The following is a 23687-nucleotide window of genomic DNA, read 5'->3' as shown; positions in this document are numbered from 1 at the left end:
TGTGTATGCTTGAAAAATCTGGAGTAAGTGAACGCAGCACCAATCGCTGCGTTGCCTTACTCTGCACGAGAGAGGCATTCGTTGGGCGTTGCCGTAGGTGTTCCCACGCAACTCCCATTTTTTTAAATGCATTCCAAGATTTATAAGGACTTGTAAACCTGGGAATGCGCCAAAAAGATATGCCTCCCCAGAAGAGGTAAAACCGGAAGAAATATTTTTATTTCTCGCAAAATGCAGCACACATAGAAAGAGAAAACAGCCTCTCAGGATTGTTTTTAGGGAGGAAGGTGCCCCTTCCTGCTCAAAAGCAATTCAGCCTACAACACAGACACTCTTGTGCCGTGGTGCAATAGTGCCTGCGTTGGCGCCAAAACGACGCCAGCGCAGGGGGAAAGGACAGGAATGCGCTGTATTGAATAGATGATACATTCCTGATATTTCTCTGTGAGGCAGCGCAGCAAGGTGACTTGCTGCGCCGCCCTGTTCCTCAAATTTAATAAATACTGTCCCATTTTGGAAATGTCCTGTTGCCATTTAGCACATGCAGGTATTATGTTCTGGTCAGTCTGACATAGGTATGCAGCATAGGTGCATAGAAGCAGGGTTTGACCGGACGGTGGGTTTTGTAAATGTGTATTCGGGTCTGCTACCTTCCCATATGTCTCTTTAGGTATGTCTTCCGAACAAGACTTTCAGCGATCATGTGAAACTGCCAAGCAATGTGTAACTTTAATGTTATTTTTTCTTCTTCTAGCAAGACAATACAAGAAAACAGTGATCAGAGAATAGAAAGGAAAATCGAAGAGGTTAGTGATAGTAAGCTGCGGCTTGCAAAGTGTCGGTGTAATTTCGAACTCTGACGTAGCATTATCAAGAGCATTGATCAGTTTAGAAAACATGAGCGATAAATTAACCCATTACTAGTGTGGCAGTCCGAAATGTGTCTCAATCTTGATAAATCCGTTTGGAGAATGACTGAAGTAACAAATAACACTAATATCTCAAGCAGGGCCGGCGCTAGGCATGGGCAGCGTGGGCAGCTGTCCAGGGCCTCGCACTCAGCTCACCAGCATGGGGCCACGCACTGGTGATGCGTCCTGTCGGTTCCCTGGCGATCCATTTCAAAGAAAGGTGTCACCTTTCTTTGAAATGGAGGGACCCCCCTCCCCGGGCCTCTCAGGGATGGTATCTGGATACATAAGGGAGGGAGACGCTCCCGTCAATTGAAAGGAGACCCAGTCACAGACACTGTGGGAGGCCCATTGTCCATCATTTTGGCGCCCCCATAGTTTTAACGTTCAGCCCACAAGCAATTCTCTCACCTATCGGACTGAAGGTGTGAGAAATGCTTGTGGGATCAGAGTTAAAACTGTGGGGGCGACAAAATGCTGGACAATAGGCCTCCCACAGTGTCTGTGAATGGTCTCCTTGCAAGGGGCCACTTATCTACATCAGAGGGACATCGCACATTCCTTTTTAGCCCAGGGCCTCACAAATCCTAGAACCGGCCCTGATCTCAAGTCCGGCAGGAAATGTTTTTTTCTGTCTTTTAGAAACCTGTTCGCACTGTTTACCTTCCATTTCCTACTTTCAACGACAACCTTTTCCCAGCTAGCTGAAGATCAACGTCTGTACTCCAAACAGAGCACTTCCTGTAGGCCTTCATATCTAAAAGGACCTATAACAACACTTAAACATTTTTCGGAAAACTGTACTCCACCTTAGACTTAAGTAGACAGCCGCGGTCCGTGCAGGTAACAGCGGAGGGGCCGCGTGAGCAGGGGTTTTGAGGGACTATGCAGAGGGAAAATTAAATAATTCATTTTCCCCTCGGTATCGTCCGTCGAACCCCCCCCCCCCAATCCCCCCCCCCCCCAACACGGCCCGACCGCTGTTACCTACATGGACGTGGCTGCAAGTAGATAATACCTGTATGATAAGGCTTGTCTCCTTATTTTTGGTGCTTGTGGCTGCTTTCAGTGGTATTTTTATATCTTTAGAATGTTGTGTGTTAAATTCACTAAGTTACTGTTTTGCAAAGGGTACTCTATGCCTTGCACTTAACATAGGTATCAAGTAAGTGCCAGCTGGACCTTTACCAGCCATTGGCTGACATTGTTTAATGAGTCTTGATGTGGGTGATGTTTAGGTTAACCAATAGTAGAAGCTTTGCCTTCCTTCCCGTCAGAAGACGGTCCAAATTGCAACCTGTAATAGCTCAGTGCTAAGCTCCAGAATCGCTTAAAGTTTTATTTCCGTATTACAAACCTGTTTCACATGATTCCAGTGCTAAAGAGTCTAGCGCTTAAATAGTACGTTTGGGATTTATCTGCTAGAATTCATCCATATTTGTTCCTTTCATTTAAACATAAAAAAGAGTTAGAACGGTTCCTGCTGCCAATCTGCTGTTAATGGCACAACAATTTGCAATATTCTGATAGCATGAAGGCTCTTCTATTGGCTATACTCCTCTCCTTTATTATGGCCTTTGTAGTTTCCATGTCCATTCTTTTAAACCTATTTTAATTCTGCTGTCTATCAGATCTCTAGCTTTGTCTCGTTCTATTCTGCATTTGCGTCCAACCTCTCTTTCCCCATATAAATAGATCTCTTTGTTTGCTTTTTAGGCGGTTGCTCATTTGCTTTGCCTTTGAAACTTTAAATCTGCCAGTTTGTTTATAAAAAGTTTATTTTCCATTTGTTTTTTGTAGATCGTGGAACCGTTGAGAGAGAAGATCAAAGACTTAGAAAAAAGGTGTGTTTCTGTTTATTAACCAGCCTATAACTCAGACCCCTTGCATTAGAATCATGCAATGGTAAACACTAAAGTGGAAATGTGTGTGTTTTCACAGGGAAGTACAACACAAGCTTGGCAGCCAGAACTGATATGTGATTATGCTTGCTGATGTCTTTTGCAGAGTGTGTGCGTGTGTGTGTGATAACCGCATAATAACACAATTGCGTTCCCTTAAAGAGATAACTGCAATGTACAAGCAAAGGATGGGCCAACATCTCCGGAATGTAATGCTAGAACTGTTGGCAAGACAGACTGTCAATACCCTAATGAAATAAAAAACACTGCAAAGCTGTTAAAGAGAAATTGATGGTAGCATTTGAATCTGAATGTATTCTAGGTGTCTTTTAAATTCTGTTGTTGATGAGAACTGTTTGATAATTGACTAAGTGTCTGAGGAACTCTTTAGGCAGTGAAGGTTCTGTGGATGAGCTGTTCATGCCTCCTTTGTTAAGCAAGACGTTTTCCAGAATATAAACGTTTGTGTTGTTGGTTTCTCTTTGTATAGTTTCACCCAGAAGTACCCTCCAGTGAAATTTCTTTCAGAAAAAGATCGTAAAAGAATTCTAGTAAGTTTCTTTTGTGATACAGAAGTCTTTGTTTGAATGGCGTACACTGTTGGGCTACTTTTCATAGTAAATCCTTCAACTTTGCATACATACTGATGGCAACAAATGATGCGGAAGATGTTTATTTATAATTGATAGAGCGCAAGCTCAACATACTCACCTGGGCCCATAAACTATGTATATATTTAAACAGGTAAACTTACACACAATCAATTATAATTTTTACCATTCGAGAACTTTACCATTAAACTTACCAATCCAAGTCACCAATACCTAAAGTCCTAAAGGATCAAGGTAGTTAGCAAGAAAATAGGTAGTAGAATAACATAACGCTTCTTAAATAACAACAAACTCGGGAAAAGTTTGTCTTTTATCTAAGAAATGTTTGAAACAATAATAAATCAATAATTGCTTGTATTATTAAATTGATGAAAATTTGAAACAACATGTGCAATAACTTGGAAAGAAAAATATCATTAAGCATTTAGACAAAGGGTGGGTAGAGAAGGAGAAAAGAAACAGTACAATGACAAACCCACACTTTATAGTTACCTAGAATGGTGTGACGACCAACCCTGGCCACAGGCGGAGTCAAAGGATAAGAATCCCAAAGTGCAGATGCCAGCGAAAAGAACAGGTGCAGACCAGAATCAGGACAGGTTACGGACCAAATTGGATCAGGACAGGACAGGACCACCACAGGCTAAGACTGGCACCACAGCTAAAGTTCAAAACGCCAGCGTTGTAAACCCTCTCTGCAGCTAACAGTCGAACCCCGATTGGGTCATTGAAACACTTCTCCAGAACCCCGATTGGGTTATCTGACAGAGTGCTCCGCCAGCACCTCTGCTCTCGATCACCTATTGACTGCGTTGGGTCAGTGACAGGTCAGCTATTCCGACAAGTTGGACAGTCTAACTAGCTAAGCCTACCCTATTTTCCTGGTCAGTGTTCCACCCCCCAATGTTGCAAATGTGTGAATCCCACAATTTTATTGGACAAAAAGACGAGGAGTAGTCCTCACGCCATATTAATCTGAGGTAACTTGTCAAATATGTATTTAAATGTTCCCTCCCATAACTTTATCTTCCCATGTACTTTTTATTCCGCCCGGTAGTGAATGTAACAATAACATATTTATTCAATTCAGCTTCCTCTGGCAGGGTGAGGAGTTCACTCTTCTCATAGTTTCTCAATCCATGTCAGATTTGGCCCTGTTTCAATGCCACAGCTTCAATGGCTTGGGGTTTCTTTCGCACAGGCGCAGTCTCTCTAAAGATGGAGTTCAGAGGTACATTTCAGGCCCAAATACGGTACATGCAAGAATAGAAGAGAAACAGTTTTAGAGATACAGAATAAATGAATGCACTGTATACGACTTATCTCTACTCTATTCCCATTATTTCATTTAAACTATTGCATTAAAGGTTAGGCAAAACGAACAGCTTAGCAAAGCAGCTATGCAAGCTTCATGCACGTTAGGACACAGAACAGCCATCTTAGTTTTAGTGAGCAGAAGCAAAAGGTTTCCCACCAAGCGAGATAACACGTCATATCACGTGAGTGTGACAGACACATGCGCAGTAGAAAATCCTGCGTAGCAGCAGCCATTTTAATGCAAGCAGATTATAGTTAGTAAAAGCACATTGACAAGCTTCCCCTAGATACCTAAAATGTTATGTAATGCAATATTAAGCTGACGAAACATGTTAGTTAGTACATTAATATTATTTTCGAGAGGGTTGAATACAAGCAAGTCGCTTTTACGTGTGCAACCTTGCTCCATCAATCCCCTCTTTGATGATATTTTATATCATCACTAATTAATGAAACAGATGCCAACTTTCACATTTCACCCAACTCAATTTCTTCAAACTTTGTTAAATTTCTTTCTATTTTTCATGTGAAGGTTTTTCACTTTCTTGTACAAATGTTCATTGTGCTCTTATAATTCAATTTCATTAATATTTCTTTTCTTTCCTCTTTTATTCACTGTATATGTCTTTTTATGCTAGCAACATTTGCAACAAGTTATTATCCCTAAAATCAGTAGGGCTATTCCCACCATTGGCGTCAGTATTTTACCTAAAAAACTTTTACCTATATTATAAAACAAACTACCTAAAGAGGAGAGACCATCTGTCAGTCGCTTCTGTGCACTATCAACTTCCAGTGGTTTGAGTTCTCTTTCTAAATGTGTAATATTCCTTACATACCCCTTAAGTTCTACACTTTTGTCAGATATGTAAGTGCAACAATGTTGCGCTTTCAGCATTCTGCAGACTCCGCCCTCTTTTGCCAACAATGTATCAAGAGCAAGTCGATTTTGTAAAACCATTGACCTTACGGCAACTAGTTCAGTATTGATCATTAAAAAACCTCCAGCAGTGTCAGTCGATAAATGATCCACCACTGTTGACAATTTGCAAATTCTTTGAGTATTCAGAACCACTCCCACTGAAGGTATAAATGCACTAAATATATCACCTACAATTTCTGCGAAACTAGCTCTTTTACTATGTATTAGTCCATTAGTTTCTTCATTGCTTCCAGTGATTTTGTTTACATGATATACCTTTGGGAATACTATTCCAAAATAGCAACTCCCATACCAATGATCAGGCAATTTGTAATATGCCTTGTTCCCACATATGTAGTAAATTCTAGGAAATACTGGTTCAGTTCCATCTTTGAAACCCCAACCCCCAATTACTTTATAATTATGTTCACATTCACTAGAACCAATGAATATATTGCTATAATAACTTGTTCTCTCCATGTGGAGACAGAGTTTCCCTTTCTTTTCAAAGTCCAGCAACATAGCGGCATGAGTTTTGCCATTCTAGGTGTATTCTTTATTTTCTGCCCATTTAGGAAATTTTCGTTTTTGTTCAGTAGCTTTTCTCTGGAAATCCTCTCTCCTTTTCTCAACTAAATTCAAAAATATATTTTCTTCTTCATGTAAAATGCATATTAAATTATTCTTTTGTGCCTCAGCTATATCTATTGTACCTACTGTTAGGAAATATTCACCCCTATAACGAGTTATGTCACTTTTAGTGTGTACAGGATTCAGGTAAGTATGTATAGGAAGTTCAGAGAAAATCACGTCTGAGTTAGAATAATAATACTGCAAGGGTCCTTTTTTGTGAAATAAACTAGCTAAAATACTACATGAAATACCATAGGTCAGGGGCAAATGGTGATAAGTGACACTTTCCGCTACAGACAATGGTAACTTCATACAAACGTAGCAATCACTTATTTCCATTGCCTCCACATAATGTACTAATAAATTTGCAAATACATTCAAGTGTGTTCTATTTCTAACTTTATCGTAATGCAATCCTTCCTCATCTGATGCTTCTAATTCTACTCTTTGCTGCCTCAAATTATCTATTCCTCCATGTATATTTAACTTTTCAGGTACATCTACTTTCTCATGAATGTTAGTGTCATTCTTCTCACCTTTCCTCATTAGATAAGGAATAGCTACTGTAAGTCCTAACCATACTATGAGTACCATTACTACACTACATGTGCATATTCTACAGCATGTTGTTAAGCAGTTTCTTTTCGGTTTACCATTAACCGTATAATCAGCCATTTTTGATTAAGGAGACTTAGCCCCTCTTTGAGACCTTTAAAAGAATTTTAACCTGTGAAATTTTCAAGTTGGACTCACTTTTTCATCTGTTGGGTCATTAATCAGTTCGTCATCACTTTCATCACTTAGTTCTACATTTTCAAAATCTTCAAGGATGAGATCGGTCCGTTCAGGGCCTCTGAACTTATTATTCAGTCTTTTTAGTCATGGACTTTTCCTTCTTGGTTGTTCTGTGGAAAGCCCAGTTTGACATGATATTTTGTTTACTTGCTCTGGTTCTTCATTTATTGATTTAAGACGAATTTTCGGTCTTTTGACAAACCCAGGCCGCTTATCTCCCTTCCTGAGCCTTTTGGCTGGCACTGTGCTTTGGTTTTCTTCAATTGCTCTTTTATTCTCATTTAGTTGTGGCACAATTTGTATATCTTCAATGTCTGTATCCCTCTCTATCTGACTTGGTCCAGGTCTTATTTCTGTTTCTTCTGCCTAGATTCTAATCTGGCCTTGTTCAGGAGTGTGCTGTAATTGTCTTTGATTTGGTTAACCTTAGGGCCTCAGCTTAAGCCTTTAGTAGACTGTTATGTATTTCAGACAGATATGTCTAGCTGTAGATTCCTCACCTTAAAAAACTCTTCAGGGTACAGCATGAATCTGGAAAATGTTCTCTCATAATGCTACTTGGCGTTGCAGTGTGGCTCCATTTTGACTCTGTACTGCCACAGAAGTGATGACTGAGCCGCATGTAAACGCTACACTTGCTGGCTGACTTAAGTTCCTTTGTTGCTGTGCTTCTTAATGTGGATCCAGTACTCCTCTCCAAATTTCATTAGCCTTCCAACAATTTTTTAGGAGTCGTTGGAAGGCTAATGAAATTGTTCTAGTGAATGATGTCCACTCCTAACACTGCAAGTTTCAACCATGCTGTGTCTATAGAAAACACATGTTGGTCACGGACCTACATTTGATGTGTCCTAAGTGCTTCATTGCAGGACATGACTCTAAGTCATGCAACAATTGTGCTATCATGCACCCAAAGGTGATCCGGGACCGAGGTGAAGCTGTACCTTGCTGAACACAGTCATGGGCCTCAAGTAGGTCTCTCCCCAAGTCTAGAGCTCGGCTTGCTGCCACTCTTGCAAGATGTCAGCATCGTTGTTGGAGTCCTCCAGTCAAAATCAAAGTCCAAATGCAAACAGAAGAAAGAGTAGCGGGACTCTACCCAAACTGCCAGTCTCTATCAAAAGAGAAGGATTGAGGGTATGACAATATCATTCTCTCTCCTTCCAATTCTACAATTGATCCCAGTGCACCACAAATTTCCTAAACTCATGCTGCAGATATTTGAAGTCCGTCCATCTCCCTCTGGCGTACCTTCAGGCTCCAAGGATCCGAAAGAGTCTCCAAACAGATAACCACCAGCGGATCTGTCCTTGACACAGTCTCAACCACTTGAACCCATTACGAGGGCCATTCTGACTCCGGTACAAACTTCCATCATTGCTCCACACCCTTCTCCAATAACTCCAACCAACTTTATTGGTGCGGAAGAGGATTAGATGCTGTTTCTAGTGTGTGACCCGACCAAAGTCATGCTATGAAATTGTTAAGGAGCACATTGTGGCCATAAAGTTTGGCCCTGATCCAGTACCTCCAGAACACTTCATCAGCGGCTCCACTTTTATGGCTTCAAATTTTACCTCCACACATAGATGATGTGGGGAGAGGGATGGCCTACTCCCTCATTTATGATGATGACAATTTTTACATAGACTTGCAAGAGGCCAGTGGGCTTGATACTTCCCCTGATACAGGGTTTCATTAGCCATTTGAATAACCAACCGTAAGAGAGTGCATTTTTTGCAGTCGTATTCTGACAAGCATCTGAGATCTTGGACCTACAACTTCCCTCTATTTGATACCAAGACTAATACCCTTCTTTTTCCTCCTCAGGTAGCCTAGTATTGCAATCGTTCAGGACAGTTCAGCACAGTATGCTTATAGGGCCAATACATGCAAGCCATCTGGGACATAGCCAGCAAGATCTTGATAGCAGAACTGGAAAACCTAAGGGCCTCACTATCTCAAAGAATTCATGACTTGTGTTGGCCTTGATGCAATAGATTGTTTGGGAAGGGCGTTTGGCACCATTGTGATGCTCTGCCACCCTATGTGGATGCTCTCCACAAGACTTTCTGGAGACTTACTGGCATCTAATTTGGAAATGCTTTTCGATAGTTCAGACCTGTTCGGTTAGAAAGCCAATTCTTTCTTTGAACATTTTTTAAAAAATTAGGGGCACAACAATCTTCCTGGGTCTTCTGGTGCTTGGCAGTTCTATGAAATTCTGAGGGTTCCCTAGGGGGCTGGCAGGAAGGCGTTGTCAGTTTCTCCAACCGCAGCTTCAATCACCCCAGTGCTTTCAAGGCAAAGAATGTGGATCTGGCCTGCAACATTCAGGCCAACAAGGTTACCAGTACTCCCAGTCCCCATACCCAGCGACAGCAGCCACCAAGCCACTATAGTGTGCCTTGAGTGGTACACAAGCAACCTGTGAGAGGCAGGATAAAGCACATTTTCACAGGGTGTGTTCCATTATATCTGAGAGATGAATCCTTCAAATCGTTAAGCAAGTCTGTGCCCTACCCTTTCATTCAGCTCCCCCGGATCACCACCACACCACACCAGAGCAAATCTCAGAGGAATGCCTGCCCATTCCTTTTGCTAGAGGTTTGAGTCCTACTTTCCTTGGGGGCTATCAGAAGAGTTCTGACCTCTAATAAATTTGCTACTCTCACTATTTCCTTTTGCTGAGGAAGAATAGAGGCCTTGAGCCCATTTTAGAGCTGCTACCTCTGAATGGCAAAATCAAAATCCTCATACTGGCCACGATCCTGTTTGCCCTGGATAGTGTCCTTGGACCTGCTGGACACTAATTTCCATAAGCCTGTCTTGCAATTGAACAGATGTTACCTGTTGTTTAATTTATGACAAGGTCATTTTCAGTTTGCCGTGCTCCTCCTCGGCCTCACCAGTGCTCATCGGGTGTTAATGAAAAAGATGGTGGTGGTCGCTGCCCATCTTTTGGGGGTAAAGGATAGTAGCTTTCCCTTAACTCTGCAATATGTTGTTGAAGACTGGCTCTCCACAGGCAGTCGTAGACCACACATACACACAAAGTTAAACCTCCTTAAACAAATCGAGTGGAGTGGGGTTCCGAACCCGGGGCAGGAGGTTCTAGCTTCTGGACTTGTTTGGAGCAACAGAGTATCAATCTTATCACGAATCAGGCATGGTCCTTGAAATCCAAAACAGACAAGCACACCAGATTGTGTCTGGCAGACCATGAGTGGTGATTACATACCCAAGATGGCACAGGAGATCTTCCGGCAGAACCCTAGCTAGATCTTTTCACCACTGTCGAACACCATGTTGAATTTTGCTCATTGGAGTTTCTGTGAGAATACTCACTAGAAGATTAAATGTGGCTGAAATGGAGCTCTGTGCTCCTGTATGTATTTCCTCTTCCACCCAGAGTTCTGAAAAAGATCAGGAACCACGGGCCCCAAGTCATTCTACTGGCTCTGAATTGTGCGAGGAGAGTGTGGCCCTAGGAGCTATTCGGGAAATGAGCACCTGTCCTCCGGTCAGGCTGCCACTTTGGGAGGATCTTCTGTCTCAGCAACAAGACTGGGTCCTCCACCGGAATATACACAAACTACACTTCAGCCGGCATGAAGTTTGAGCGGCAGCAGTTGACTGCATTTGTGCAGCTTGAAGTAGTGGGTCTCACTCTCACCACCAGACGCTCTTCCACAAAGTTCATTTATGCTGGGCAATGGGACAAGTTTGTGACTTGGTGTGTCATAAACTTAAGATTCACCTTTTACTATCTAAGCTGTCATTTAAGAAAAACAGAAATGTTTCTTTGTCTCGCTGTCTTGCAGAGGGCACAATGAATGGTTATTTGGTGCCCTTTTTGGACATTTTGCGTTTGGTGTATCAACAGGCCTTGCTTAAATCACCTGTTGTGATGAGGTTTATGAAAAGGCTTGACACGCATGTTTCCTCCTAAACCATCTGTGTTACCACAGTGGGACCTTAGTTTGTTCTTAACGTTTCCTATGTGAATGCCCTTTGATGCATAGCTGCTCACTACGTCTCTTGAACTTTCAAGGCTATCTCACTCATTGCGATTCCTTCAGCTTGTCGCATGTGTGAGTTTCAATATTGTCGGTGAATCTTCACTGGTGTCTTGAACTCAAAGCCTTCTTGCCTAATGGTGGGACTCCTTTCCACGGTGGGCAATCTATCATCCTGCTTATGTTCTTTTTCCCATACTCCCCCATCAAAAGAGTAGAGTCTTCATCAGCTGGACCCCAAAAAGGCTTTAAGCTTTTATATTGATCGTACTAAGAACACCATGTGAATGATCAGCTTTTTGTGGGTTGTGTGGGACAAAGAAAGGGAAGACTATGCAGAGGAGGACTCTCCAGCCAAGAAGCAGCCACCGGAAGGTATGAGCCACCAGGGCTAAGGCTGCGACCACGGCATTATCACATTGAGTGCCGGTCCTTGACTATCCATAGGAATAACAAGTAACTTCCCTTCCATAACACACACTCTGGTGAATACATCTAATCACAGATTCCTCACTACCCTCTCGCCTTCTATTCTATGGTGTGGCCTCTTTTTAACAATTCAAAATGGTTACAAGTTAGGAATCCACTTTACAGAGTACATGCCAGCCGCATTGAGCCACCAGGGGGCGGATGGGAGCATTCAAAGACCAAACATTTCCATATCCAGTCTGGCACCTGGTGAGGAGTTTGCGGTTACCTAGAATATTCACCAGAAAGAGAATTACCGGAGATAACTTATTTGTTATTTAGTACCTGTGCCTTGCTTCATTTTGATATGATAAATACATTTTTGCAAATATAGTGGCATCTTGGTGCTGTTGAAAGTCTGATAAACAAATTATTATATTATCTACTTACTCACTGTTTATAGTCTAGTGGTGGTTCTATTTGTACATATTAGAGTCTGACAAAGGTGCCTGTCCTTTAAACACATTATTTTTATCAACCATTCCTTGCCTCCAATATATTTTAAGCCTGTTGAGTTTTTTTTGTGTCAAGATCTTTTAACTTGATATTTGCAGCTATTTGTACATCACAATAAGTTAAATTTAAACAATGTGGTGTGGTCAAAGGACGTTTTGTTTAGCAGATAACTTTTGTCTGAACCGTGGAGCAGTTCCTTTGGAGTCATAGCTAGAATGTATATGTCTTTCAACAACTTGTTTCACTTGATGAGATCTGCCAGCATGCACGCAGAAAGCCCTTGAAATATGTATTTGTAACCAGCACACGCAGTTGAGGATATGCACTCAATTGCCTTACTGATTCCCATACTGATAATTAATAACTGTTGTGTGTGGATTTCTGAAGCTGTACATGCTAACTCGAATGGAAAGCTAGCTGTCCCCCACGAAGGGTTCACTTCAAGCAGATAGCTTTATTTGTGTTCGCTTTTGTTCCTGAGAATAAATGATTTACTGGATATGTACTAGAAGTAATTAATAACAATTAATATAGACTATACATTGGAAATCCAGAATCTAATCAAGAATCACATCACATCTTTTTACACCATTAAAAGTGGTTAATGTTGACAAGCTGTTACTATTTGAACAAACTCTACAAGTAGTTGTATTGGGTTCTGGCCTTGCTAATGTTTTCCACTGCAACACTTTTCAAGACTTACGCTACTAACAAATAAGAGAAGATTTATTTTTCATGTGTCATCCACTGAATCGTTCTTGGTGATCTAGCTGCCATCAGAGCATTGATTATCAGTCGGCTTCAGAATAAATGTGTTTGTGCAGCAAGAATGCAAAAGGAGCCAGAATGAGTCCTACTGTGCCCAGCTTATTGGGGAGAGTGAGTTAGTCTGCTGAGTAAGAAACTGTGTGTATGCGATGGCAAATAGCAGATTCAATTTGCTATAAAACTGCCAGAATTGACCAGATGACTCTTCCTGCATTCTTATGTTTTTTTTGTGGTCATATAGACATGAAACTAGCTCATTCCAGTGTCCAAGAAATTATAAAAATGTGAAATTGCGACCAATTTATTGATCAAGCTGCATTTTTGTTTGGGGACCTTTTGATGGTGGTGGTGTAAATATTTCATGCATGCTGTCCTAATACAGATAACTGGAGGAGCAGGGTTTGTGGGTTCTCATCTTACTGACCAACTTATGATGGACGGTCATGAAGTCACAGTGGTGGACAACTTCTTTACGGGCAGGAAAAGAAACGTGGAACATTGGATTGGCCATGAGAACTTTGAACTCATTAACCACGACGTTGTAGAGCCACTCTACATTGAAGGTCAGTTGTAAGACTGGATGCAAGTCTTTTTTTTTTCTTCTTAAAATTATGTAATCTTTAAATGCTTCCAATGTTAAACTAAGCGTTTTATCTTCTTAACTGCCAGTGGAGAACTTTTCAATTTCTTTTTCCATTCACCAAAGTGTAACAGAAGTGGTGACAAGTGTCTTTAAGTTTTTTTTATCTACATTCAAATTTCATTTACATTTCAAAGTGTTATGTATTACCTCCACATATTCCCTTCGATATATAAAAAAAAAAAATACATCCATTCCTCTGCAAGAAGAATACCATCTTGTCAGGGAGGTGATCCTGTAGAGAGGTTGATTTACAGAATAACTACACATAATAAAGCTAGTAGTTTTTCTGGTTGCATCTCATGTGGTTTGAAGCTGCCTAGTTTTAAAGCCATTTCAGTTGACTTTGCTGCACAGCAATTGTTTTGTAATGACAGTGCGCTACCACACCATGCATACTCTGCACTACACCACTCCATCTATTGCACTCCAGTCTCCACTCTTCTCCACTTCAGTCTACACCACTCCAATCTACCACACTCTATCTCACTCCAGTCCACCCCACTTCACTCCAATCTATCCCAATCTACCGCACTACACTCTACCTCAATGTACCCCACTGCACTCTACTCCACTCCCTTCTACCCCACTCCACCCCAATCTACCCCAATCTAACCCACTCCCCCACTCTACCAACTTTTAGCCATGCTGAACACCAGCCACATTGGTATATAACATGGCTAAAACCCATTGCCAAAGTCAATAGCAATTGCATAGGTGAGACCTATTGGCTTTGGTAATTCTTGTAAAGTCTCAGTGATCAAGCATTGAGTAAAATTGACATGACCTTGCAATACCACTTTAGACCACTCAAAGTTTGAAGCGTCTTAAATTCGTAACCATATGCTCCTGTTTCTCCTCTTGGTGACCAAACAACAGCAGACTGATAAATTAGGTGTTTGTTTAACTAGAATACCCATGAATTGTCATGTACCATTGTTCTGTGATTGACTTGCTTTTAGTTCGAAACTAGTAAAAGTGTATTCTCTTTCTAAAACAACCCACTAATCTGCGGTCAATCAGCTTCTGAAGCCCTTTCCAGTCCAGTCAAAAATTGAGCTATTTGAAGCGTATCAAGCATTTTCTCGATAAATGACCATGGTTTTGTTGAACAGATGGTTTTCAGTCTTCATATGTTGCAAAGCATCTGATTCTATTAGCAAACTGTTTCCCCCTAGTTATTCCAGTGTTTTTGCATATGGTGTCAATTCAATAGTTTAAAGTTTGACTGCATTACATGTAAAGTTTGCATTGATGCACCATTCATTTTTTCTTTAATGTAATTGTTTATCCCCCACAGTGGATCAAATTTATCATTTAGCTTCTCCAGCATCCCCTCCTAATTACATGTATAATCCTATCAAGACATTGAAGACCAACACTATTGGCACTTTGAACATGTTGGGTGAGTTGGATTCTGGAGTGGAACATTTTTTCTGAAGCTTGTTTTGATAGTAATTATTTGTATATTGTACAGAGGTGAACAGCATGTTCTTGGAAAAATTGTAATGTTAATACATGTGACTGTATATTGTGTATTATAATTTACTATTTACCTTTGTTCATGTAAAGTAAAGGATATGTTTATTTATTTAAAAAGTTTTATATAGCGCGGACATGATCCTAATTTAGGAATTGTGTGGGGGGGGGGAAGGGATTGCTGAACAAGTGTGATGATGCCCTTCTTGGCTTTGTCTTGCGATAACACTAAGAAGCACATTACTCTTTATGGATCTGTATGTATGGTTCACGCCACTGGGTTTTTTTTCCACATGAAGACGTTCTGAACAGAGGCTTTTAACCAGAACCAAAGCAAATGAGGTTACTCTTGTGTTAATTAAAATCTTATTAATTAGTCTATTTGAGTTTTGATGAAGAGGTGCTCTTGCATAGAGGATTACAAAATGAAATCACGTTTAGTTCTACAATAATATGGCAACAGCAAGGGATTTGGCCCTTGCAATCGAATAACTGCATAATGTGTTTTTTATTACTAAAGTAAAGATATGTTTTGTTAGATCACTTTTATTTTCACTGACATGGAATAAATAGGCATTTATGGACTGAAAATAATTTTTTAAACGTAAGTTTACTCATAACAAATTAACTTTGTTTATAAAAGTGTAGCAATTCCTTTAAAACAACAATTGAAATGAAGTTATAGTTACACTTCCAAACCTAGAAACTTCTGAGGAAAGCGCCTCTTTTTGCTGTAGATATGGAAAGGGCAGCAGAAAGTATTGGACCAACCACTCCCAACCATGGAAGTGAAGACTAATGTGCAGAGTAAGGTACCCAAGCCTGGCCAAGCACCTATATAACCTCTATTCCAATTTAATGAGGTCCTCACGGATACTCTCTTGGGCACTTTGGGCAACACTATGTTTAGGACCTCCATTTATTAGGTATGTCACTTACCTCCAGCGCCAGTAGACCGAACCTTCCTTACACAGCATCCTAAGCTAGAGAGCTTAGTGGGGCAGGCGCCAACCAGTAAGGTAAATCCCTAAGATTATAACTCCTTCCCTACCATTTCTCACCTCTCCCCCACCCCCTATTGCGAGTCAAATCGAACAGAGACACTTTGTGAGTGTATTTTCAAGCCGCTTGTTTCACCCCCTTTGGATCACGGTGGCACAAGTTTCACAGTCCGTTCCAGATGGCCTTTGAACATCCCTTACTCAGACTGTCCAGTATGGCCACCATTCAGCGAAATTTGTAAAACTTTGTGACTTGCACATGACTAACTGCTGGGATTAATCAATGGCTGGTATTATGGGGCTTCGGCGCCATGCCTGGATGAAGTCTGCTGGCTTCTCCGGTGTTGTCCAAACATCCTTAATGTACATGCCGGTTGATTGCTCTCACCTTTTTGACGAAAAACTGTTTCTGCCCTAGAGCATTTCACAGAAATCAGAACTATATCCTGGTCGAGTCAAGTCAAAACAAGCTTTATTCGATTACATTTAAAATCATAAAAGCAGCAAGACAGCATAAATTTAGAAATTAATTACAGTGTAACAAATTTCATGAAGTTAAAAGACATTCAGGGGTCAAAATCTGTAACAATGTCCACTGTACGTAGATATAAAAGTTCACACCAATATAATTTATACACAGTATAAAAAAGGTTAAATATAGTTAAAAAACAATAGCAGCGAATACAAGATAGTGAGGTCACCCTTCCACGCATGGCTGCGACCAGGAAGCTAGCAACCCCGAGGGTTGTCCTGGTGCTACCTAATAACTGCAAGTAAAGTAGAGCAGGGCGTACCTGGACAAAACCTGCGTCTCTTAAAATGGGTGCCAAAAACCTCATTCTACTCTCTTTATAGTGGCTACAAAACATGACGAAATGCAGGAGGGTCTGCTCAGAAAAATTATCGCAGCTACATGGGGTAGACTCATCGGGAACACCCCACACAGGAAAATCACCCAGGGAGTATTGGATTATATTGAACCTAAATCTAATGAGCAAATGACGATGGAATGGTCTGCTCACGATTTTTAGATAAGGTTCAATTTGGGGCGTAGTCAGAAGGAGGAAGTTGGCTCTAGCTCTAGGTTTAGTTAGTTCTTTCTCCTCCCGTGTTTGGGTTGCCCTCCTCATAAAGTTTTCTTTAATCCATTTCAGGTCTTCCCTAAGTATAGTGTTTGGGTGACTAAAAAGGTCAGGCCTGCCAAGTCTGCCCATCTCCCCCTTTACGTATTCCAGCCACGGAATCTTTGAGGCATTATCCAAGGACATGCAGTCCCTAAGAATAGTATGGTTTAGTGTAATGTCCTTGTTCAGCCAGATTTTGGTCCAACATATTAGGGGCGCTAGTTGGAGCAAGTCAGTGATATATCCCAACCCTAACTCAGTGTGTATCGATAGGACTGGTGTAGATTGTGGAACACCCAATAAAGACCTAAGAAAGTGATTTTCTACTGTCTGTAGTTTACCACAGTGAGAGTAACCCCACAGTGGGGCTCCATAGGAGGCTATAGATAAGCATTTGGTTTTGTAAACCTTCAATAATGCCTCCATCGGTCGAGACCCAAGACGCTTAGCGAAACTCAAAAGTGCGGAGGTGGATCTAGTGACAGCTAGAGATTTCGCATCCACCTGTGGGGTCCACGAGCCCTTCTCTTCAAATATCACACCCAAGTAGGTAAACACTTGTACCCTCGAAATCCCTCTTCGCAGCAGCTAAAAGATTTCAACTTTTTTGGCCTAGGTCGCTTCCCTACCAGCATGATATGTGATTTTTTGTTATTGACCAAAAGGTCTAACGAAGTCATGAAGTGGCCAAATGCGTCGAGAAGCCTCTGTAACCCCACCCCTGTACGGGCTAAGAGCACCGCATCGTCCGCGTAGAGGAGTACGGGTACTGCGGGTACTGCGGACCCCCCCACGTAGGGGATATCAGGTGTGGACCCCTCCAAGGCTTTATCTAGGGAGTTAATATAAAGTGTAAACTGAAGTGGGGCTAAAATACAGCCCTGCCTCACACCTCTTCTAGAACTAAAAGGTCTGGTGGTACTGCCTTCACGATTAGTTCTAATGGCGGCTGATAAGTCTGCGTGAAGTGCAGCCAAGAAGTCTACCAGAGGGGGATAAATACCAATGCCAGCCAATATGGCCCATAACTTGGCCCTATTGACCAGGTCGAAGGCTGAGGAGAGGTCCATAAAGGCCAGATATAAATGGCCCTCCTTTGCCATAGTGTATTTACTGACCAGCATGTGGAGGTTCAAACACTGCTCTATTGTACCTCGTTTCTCTCTGAAACCATATTGTAGGTCAGAGAGCACCCCCTTCTCCTTAATGATATCGCCTAGTCTGTATAAAATGACTCTGCCAAGAATCTTAACGGCAGAATCGATAAGCGAGATCGGCCTATAACAGGCCGGATCGGATCTGGAGCCCTTCTTAAATATAGGGATAATGGTTGAGGTGGACCAGGTTTTTGGAAATCCCTCATTAACAGTTGAATTAAAAACATTGGTAAGAATTTTGGCCCATAATGGTGACTGGGAGCTGTATAGGTCTGCAGGGACACCGTCTGGTCCCGGGGCCTTATGTTTGGTCATTTCATCGATTGCCCTGATAACCTCAAATTCAGAAAAGGACAGAGGGGATGCTTCAGTCAAAGGCTGTTGAGGACGGAGTGTAGTTGGCCCATCTTCGCTATTATATATTTTACTAAAATGATTCACCCAGGCATCCTCGGGAATCACACAATCCAGAACGGTGTTATTTGAGATGGCAAAGTAAGGGTGATTTAAAATCATCCAGAATTGGGAACTGTCTCTCAGTACACTAACCGTTGTTAAGCTGTCCCAGGCCTCACTTTTTATAGTTTTTTTACGTGTCTCGGTAGCCTGCCTATATTCTTTTCTAAGCCGGCCCACCAACTCCCTATCTCTTGGCTGCTGTTTGAGCCTGAAGGAGAACATTATGTTTTTTAGAGCACTCCCTGTCAAACCATCTAGGGCTAGATGAATCCGCTCGTTTCTTTATGTTCGTCAGGTCAAGGCTAATTTGTGTACATATAGAGGTGAAAGAACTAATGATGGCGGTGCCTTCAGATGTGCTGTCCATGCAAATTGTGATGTCAGCTTGTCTGTTCTGTAGAAGGTTGTTCATAAAGCTATCCGGGACGACCTTTGCCCAATTTAATCTGCGGCCCTGCTCCCTAGGGACAAGGGTATCACCACGGTTCCCCAGACGCTCAACCTGGGTGACAATGTTGCTACCCATGTCCAGGGTCAAGACTACAGGATTATGGTCACTGAAAGGGGAAGTACACAATTCATAGGATACCACCATATCGATTAGCCCGGGAGTAATGAAAATGTAATCGATAATCGTACTGGCATCCCTGCCTACAAAAGTCGGTGCCCTCTCATCTCCCCATGACCCTTCAGCCTCGTATAAATTTAGTTTTGCGAGTAGATCTTCCAAGTCCGCCCCCTGTGCAGTGTGCTCAAAGTGAGTACTGACAGCTCCTGGGGGGCCCAGTACCTCTTTGTCCAAACAACCCCAGCCACATGGGTGGACGTTAAAATCTCCCATTAACAGGATATCGAATGAAGCATGTTGCTTTGACTTATATGAAGATAAAAACAGAAATAGGGACTTCAAGTGTGAACAGTTTCTATCCCTTGTAGGGGCATTGTAATGGTTAACTATCAGAGTTAGGGGAGAATTTGGCCTGGCCCACTCTATGCATAAGATGTTATCAGAGGTACAATCAATCTTACTAGTGACACCCGCCAATTTTAAAGAGAAAAGTATGTGCAGCCCTCCTTTGTGCCTGCCACCCTCCCCGGGGGTTGCCTTGACTGAAAAACTCCGAAACCCGTCCAAGAAAAAGTTATCACTGGCATCCGATGTTTCCTGGAAGCCCAAAATCTCGTATTGGGACATAAAGTTTAACCATCTAGCGTCTGTGGCTTTCTTACCTAGCCCTGCGATGTTCCAGCTTACCACTGGTATGTCGCGATACCTATGTGCAGGGCTGACCTCCGTGATAGAGGGCACGGTGGATGGTTGTCAATCATTGGAATCTAGGGGAGAGTCAGTAGAAAGGGGAGAGAACCTATTACTGAGTAAGATTCCTGTCCCCTGACTACCAATATAATGTTCTTGGGTGGGTGGAGCTACTACGGGATTTAGTCTCACCCGCAGTAGAGCCTGGTGGGTTTGGTAGGATATATGTGGCTGAGCCCCTATCCCTCCTGCTTTTCCTATCAGGTGTGGGATAGGCGGGTGGGGTGATCTTGGCTGAGGGTGTGTGGGAGGGGGGTAAAAATACCCTAGTGGAAGTGGTCTAATACCAGCACCAACTAGATCAGAACCATCCCAGAGAAGAGTATCTGCCATATTACATCTGTTAAAGTTAACAATTACACAGTCTCCGGGAATGCATTTGACCTTCCTTCCCACTCAATCCACCCTTCGAGCAGCTATAATGTGTTTGCCCACATCCACACTCCCACTACTGAACTGTGAACACCAATTTGAGGTTCTATGTAGCAGCTCGGACTTAGATTCACTCTGGTGTGGTTTAGGGCACGGGATCCCAGTCAAAATAACGACTAAACGGGCAGCATCCGGTGGAAGGTCCACTGCCCGGGTCAGTCTTTTACGAGGATCGTTGGGTTGGTGCCCCTGTGCTATTGGGGTCGCTATTGGGGTCGCTGCCACACTTGGTGCCCCAACCCCCGCACCATCAGCCTTTTGTGCCCCTCGCAAAGATGCAATCCTATCATCACGTGCTATGACCATAGGGGCACAGTTAATGCTATGCGATTGCATATGCGAGCTGACTGGCTCATTAGTTGTCATGGAGACCCTCCCTTGTTGCTCAGATGTTAAATTACTTTTAGAGTGCGTCTCACTGTGTGCATTGCGCTCATATAAATATTTATCAATCTTGTCGCATTTACTCATAATGTTATTCACACATGATTTCAGAGTGTCCACAATGTCTTTCGCTATGTTTACCAACAATGGTTCCAACCGCGATTCGAATAAGCCCTCGATCATTACGGCCAGGTTGGCTCGAACATCCTCGGGAATCAGTTTGTCCGCACTGCCTGAGTCACCCTTACGAATTGTCTTGCCTCGTTTGCTTTTAGCTTTAGGTGGTATGTTATTAGCCAGTTCAGGATATACAATTTCACTACTTGGTTGAGGAGGTGAGGTGGTAATCCTGGGTGCGGGAGGAATAGTAGGAGCCCTAACAACATTGGGTTCCAGTGGAATATGAGAAGCAGACTCGGGGACAACTAGGTCGATTAGGTCCCCGGGCTCAAGAGCGGGCTGGCCGAGTCCCAGTTCTTTTTCCGCATTTGCAATTTCGTCATTAAGAGCCCCCACAGCAGATGTCAGGTAAGATATGATAGTCTCTGATTTCCTAGGGACCTTGGCCTTCTTACCTTCTCCACCGTTCACAGTCAGCTTGCGTTTCCCCATTGCGAGGAGCAGGGTATGTGGCCCTGCCCTGCCTCCTCCTACCAACGACTGTCCCGCCCTTGTCCCGGGCTTCTCCCGGCTGCTCCCGCGCGCGACTCGCGGGGCGAGAGGGAGGTCAGCGTTTTTCTATCGCCTCCGGGCGCTCCAGGCGTGTCACGGGCGCGCCGCCCCTGAGGCTGCTGGGGGCTGTAGTTCGGGGAGTCTCCCGGCGCTCCCCGTCTGCCAAGCAAAGTATCGCCGTTCACCTCACGGCACCGCCCGCTGGCGTCCCAGGCAAGTTTTCAGCTCCTGATGTTCTTTACATCTGTCTGGCCCGTCAGACATATGCCCCAGCAATTTCACCCTCCCTGTTGCTATGGTAAGGGTTTTCAGTTTCACCAGTGCCTGACCCTTTTGCCAGACCAGCAGTCCTTTTAGGCTTTTTGTGGTGAGACCGCGGCTCACAATGACCATGTCCATGGGAATAAGGGACAGCGTGCAGCTCAGTCCCTGACCCCTCAAACATCCACTGCTGCGAAATCATTTTATTGTGCCCTTGCTGACACACAGCCATCCTGTCGGAGGCAGGATCCGATATTTCCTCCAAGGGTGGCAAGCTATTACTTCAGACTAGTAGGTCCTGCAAATGGTACATGGGGACTTCGCCATTCCATTTCTCCCTGCCCCCCTGCACCTTCCACCACCTTCAGGGTGGCTGACAGGAATCACATATCAGTCTTGCACCACAAAGTAACAGCGCCTTTCGGCCAAAGGGGCCATAGAGAGGGTCTCGGCCTCGCAAATAGGAATTGGGTGTTACACTTGTTACTTCCTTGTTACAAAGGAGGACAGAGGCCCTCATCCTATTTTAGATCTTGGCTATCTCAACGTCTTCCTGCATAAGGACAAATGAAAGATTTTCATGCTCTGCCCAGACTCCGGAGACTGAATAGTCACGTTGAACCTGCAGGACCTTTATTTCCATGTCCTTGCCTTGCAGACCCACAGGCGCAAACTCCTGATCATTGTGTGCCAGGAGCCTTTTCACTTCGCAGTCCTCCTTTTTGTCCTCACCAGTGCCAGTTGAGTGTTTATGAAAATGTTCAATGACCCCTTACAGACCAAGTTGTCGGGTGTTTCGCTTTTTGTGCTGTCGTTAGCTCAGCGTGGAGTTGCTGTGGGCACTGTTAAATATTATTTTTCGTCCCTGTTGGCTTTTTTTGCGTTTACTCGTTCAACTGTCCTTGTTGTGTTTTCTTGAAGGTCTGATTCATATTTTCCCACCCAAGCCCCTGATGATGTCGCAGTTGGACCTTAATTTGCCTCTTGCTTTGTTTATGAGTTGAGTTGAGGGAGAATTTGTATAGCGCTACTATGCCCAAGGGCGTCAAGGCGCTAAAGATGGAATGAAAGGCTGTATGGTGGAGAGGCGGGGGGGGAAAAGGTCAGTGGTAGGCCTCCCTGAAGAACCAGGTCTTCAGAGCCTTTCGGAAAAGGGGGTGGGAGGTGAGTTCCTTAATCTCAGCCGGAAGAGTGTTCCAGATTTTAGGCGCGCAGGAGCTGAAAGCTCGGTCGCCCCATCTGGCTTTGCTGGTTTTAGGAACAGACAAAAGATGTTTGTTAGCTGAACGAAGTGCCCTGCCGGGGGCATACGGGGTCACCAGGGGTTTGATGTCTTCAGAGCCGAGCCCGTGCAAGGCACGATGGGTGAGACATAGAACCTTGAACTCTATTCTGGCCTGAATAGGAAGCCAATGAAGGTCCTTCCTAATAAAGGTGGCTGAGGCGAGTTTCGGGGCATCATTAACAAACCGAGCTGCTGCGTTTTGAACTGTTTGCAGACTCTGTATCTGGGATTTGTTAATTCCCAGGTACAACGAGTTACAGTAATCTAGCCTTGAGGAGATTAGGGCCGTCGTAACCAATTTACGGGCATTGGTGGAAAGATAATGTACTAATCTCCTCAGGGTTCTAAGGACACCACAGCAGGTAGAGGTCGTTCTGCTGACTTGTTTTTGGAAGGAGAGTTTGGTATCAAAGATAACGCCTAGGTTCCGAGCAGACTGAGAGGGCGATGGACAGGCTCCATGGGAGGGAGGCCACCAGTTCATTGACCAGATCTCCTCCTTGCCTCCGAAGATCAGCACCTCCGTTTTTTCCCCATTCAATTTAAGGGAATTCCTCACCATCCAGTTTGCAACCGCTTCCATGCAATTCTTAAAGTTTCCGGCTGTAATATGGACGGATTGAGAAAGAGAGACCATGTTCTGAGTGTCATCAGCATAGGAGAGAACTTCCAGC

The 23687-nt window shown here is 43.2% G+C and overlaps 1 protein-coding gene across 2 annotated transcripts in view; it reads left to right on the top strand.

Annotated features, from left to right (window-relative positions):
• LOC144773239 (UDP-glucuronic acid decarboxylase 1) overlaps positions 1-23687 on the top strand; it is a 161121-nt gene that overhangs the window by 61562 nt on the left and 75872 nt on the right. For both annotated transcript variants that reach the window (XM_078658145.1, XM_078658144.1), the window contains exons 3-7: positions 755-806; positions 2712-2755; positions 3303-3363; positions 13184-13364; positions 14742-14846. In XM_078658145.1, coding sequence (XP_078514271.1) covers positions 755-806; positions 2712-2755; positions 3303-3363; positions 13184-13364; positions 14742-14846 — 443 coding nt within the window. The remainder of the gene's footprint in view (positions 1-754; positions 807-2711; positions 2756-3302; positions 3364-13183; positions 13365-14741; positions 14847-23687) is intronic.

The sequence above is a fragment of the Lissotriton helveticus genome, chromosome 8, assembly GCF_964261635.1.
Source record: "Lissotriton helveticus chromosome 8, aLisHel1.1, whole genome shotgun sequence".
Classification (NCBI taxonomy): Eukaryota; Metazoa; Chordata; class Amphibia; order Caudata; family Salamandridae; genus Lissotriton; species Lissotriton helveticus.
This window is presented reverse-complemented; position numbering and strand designations above follow the sequence as displayed.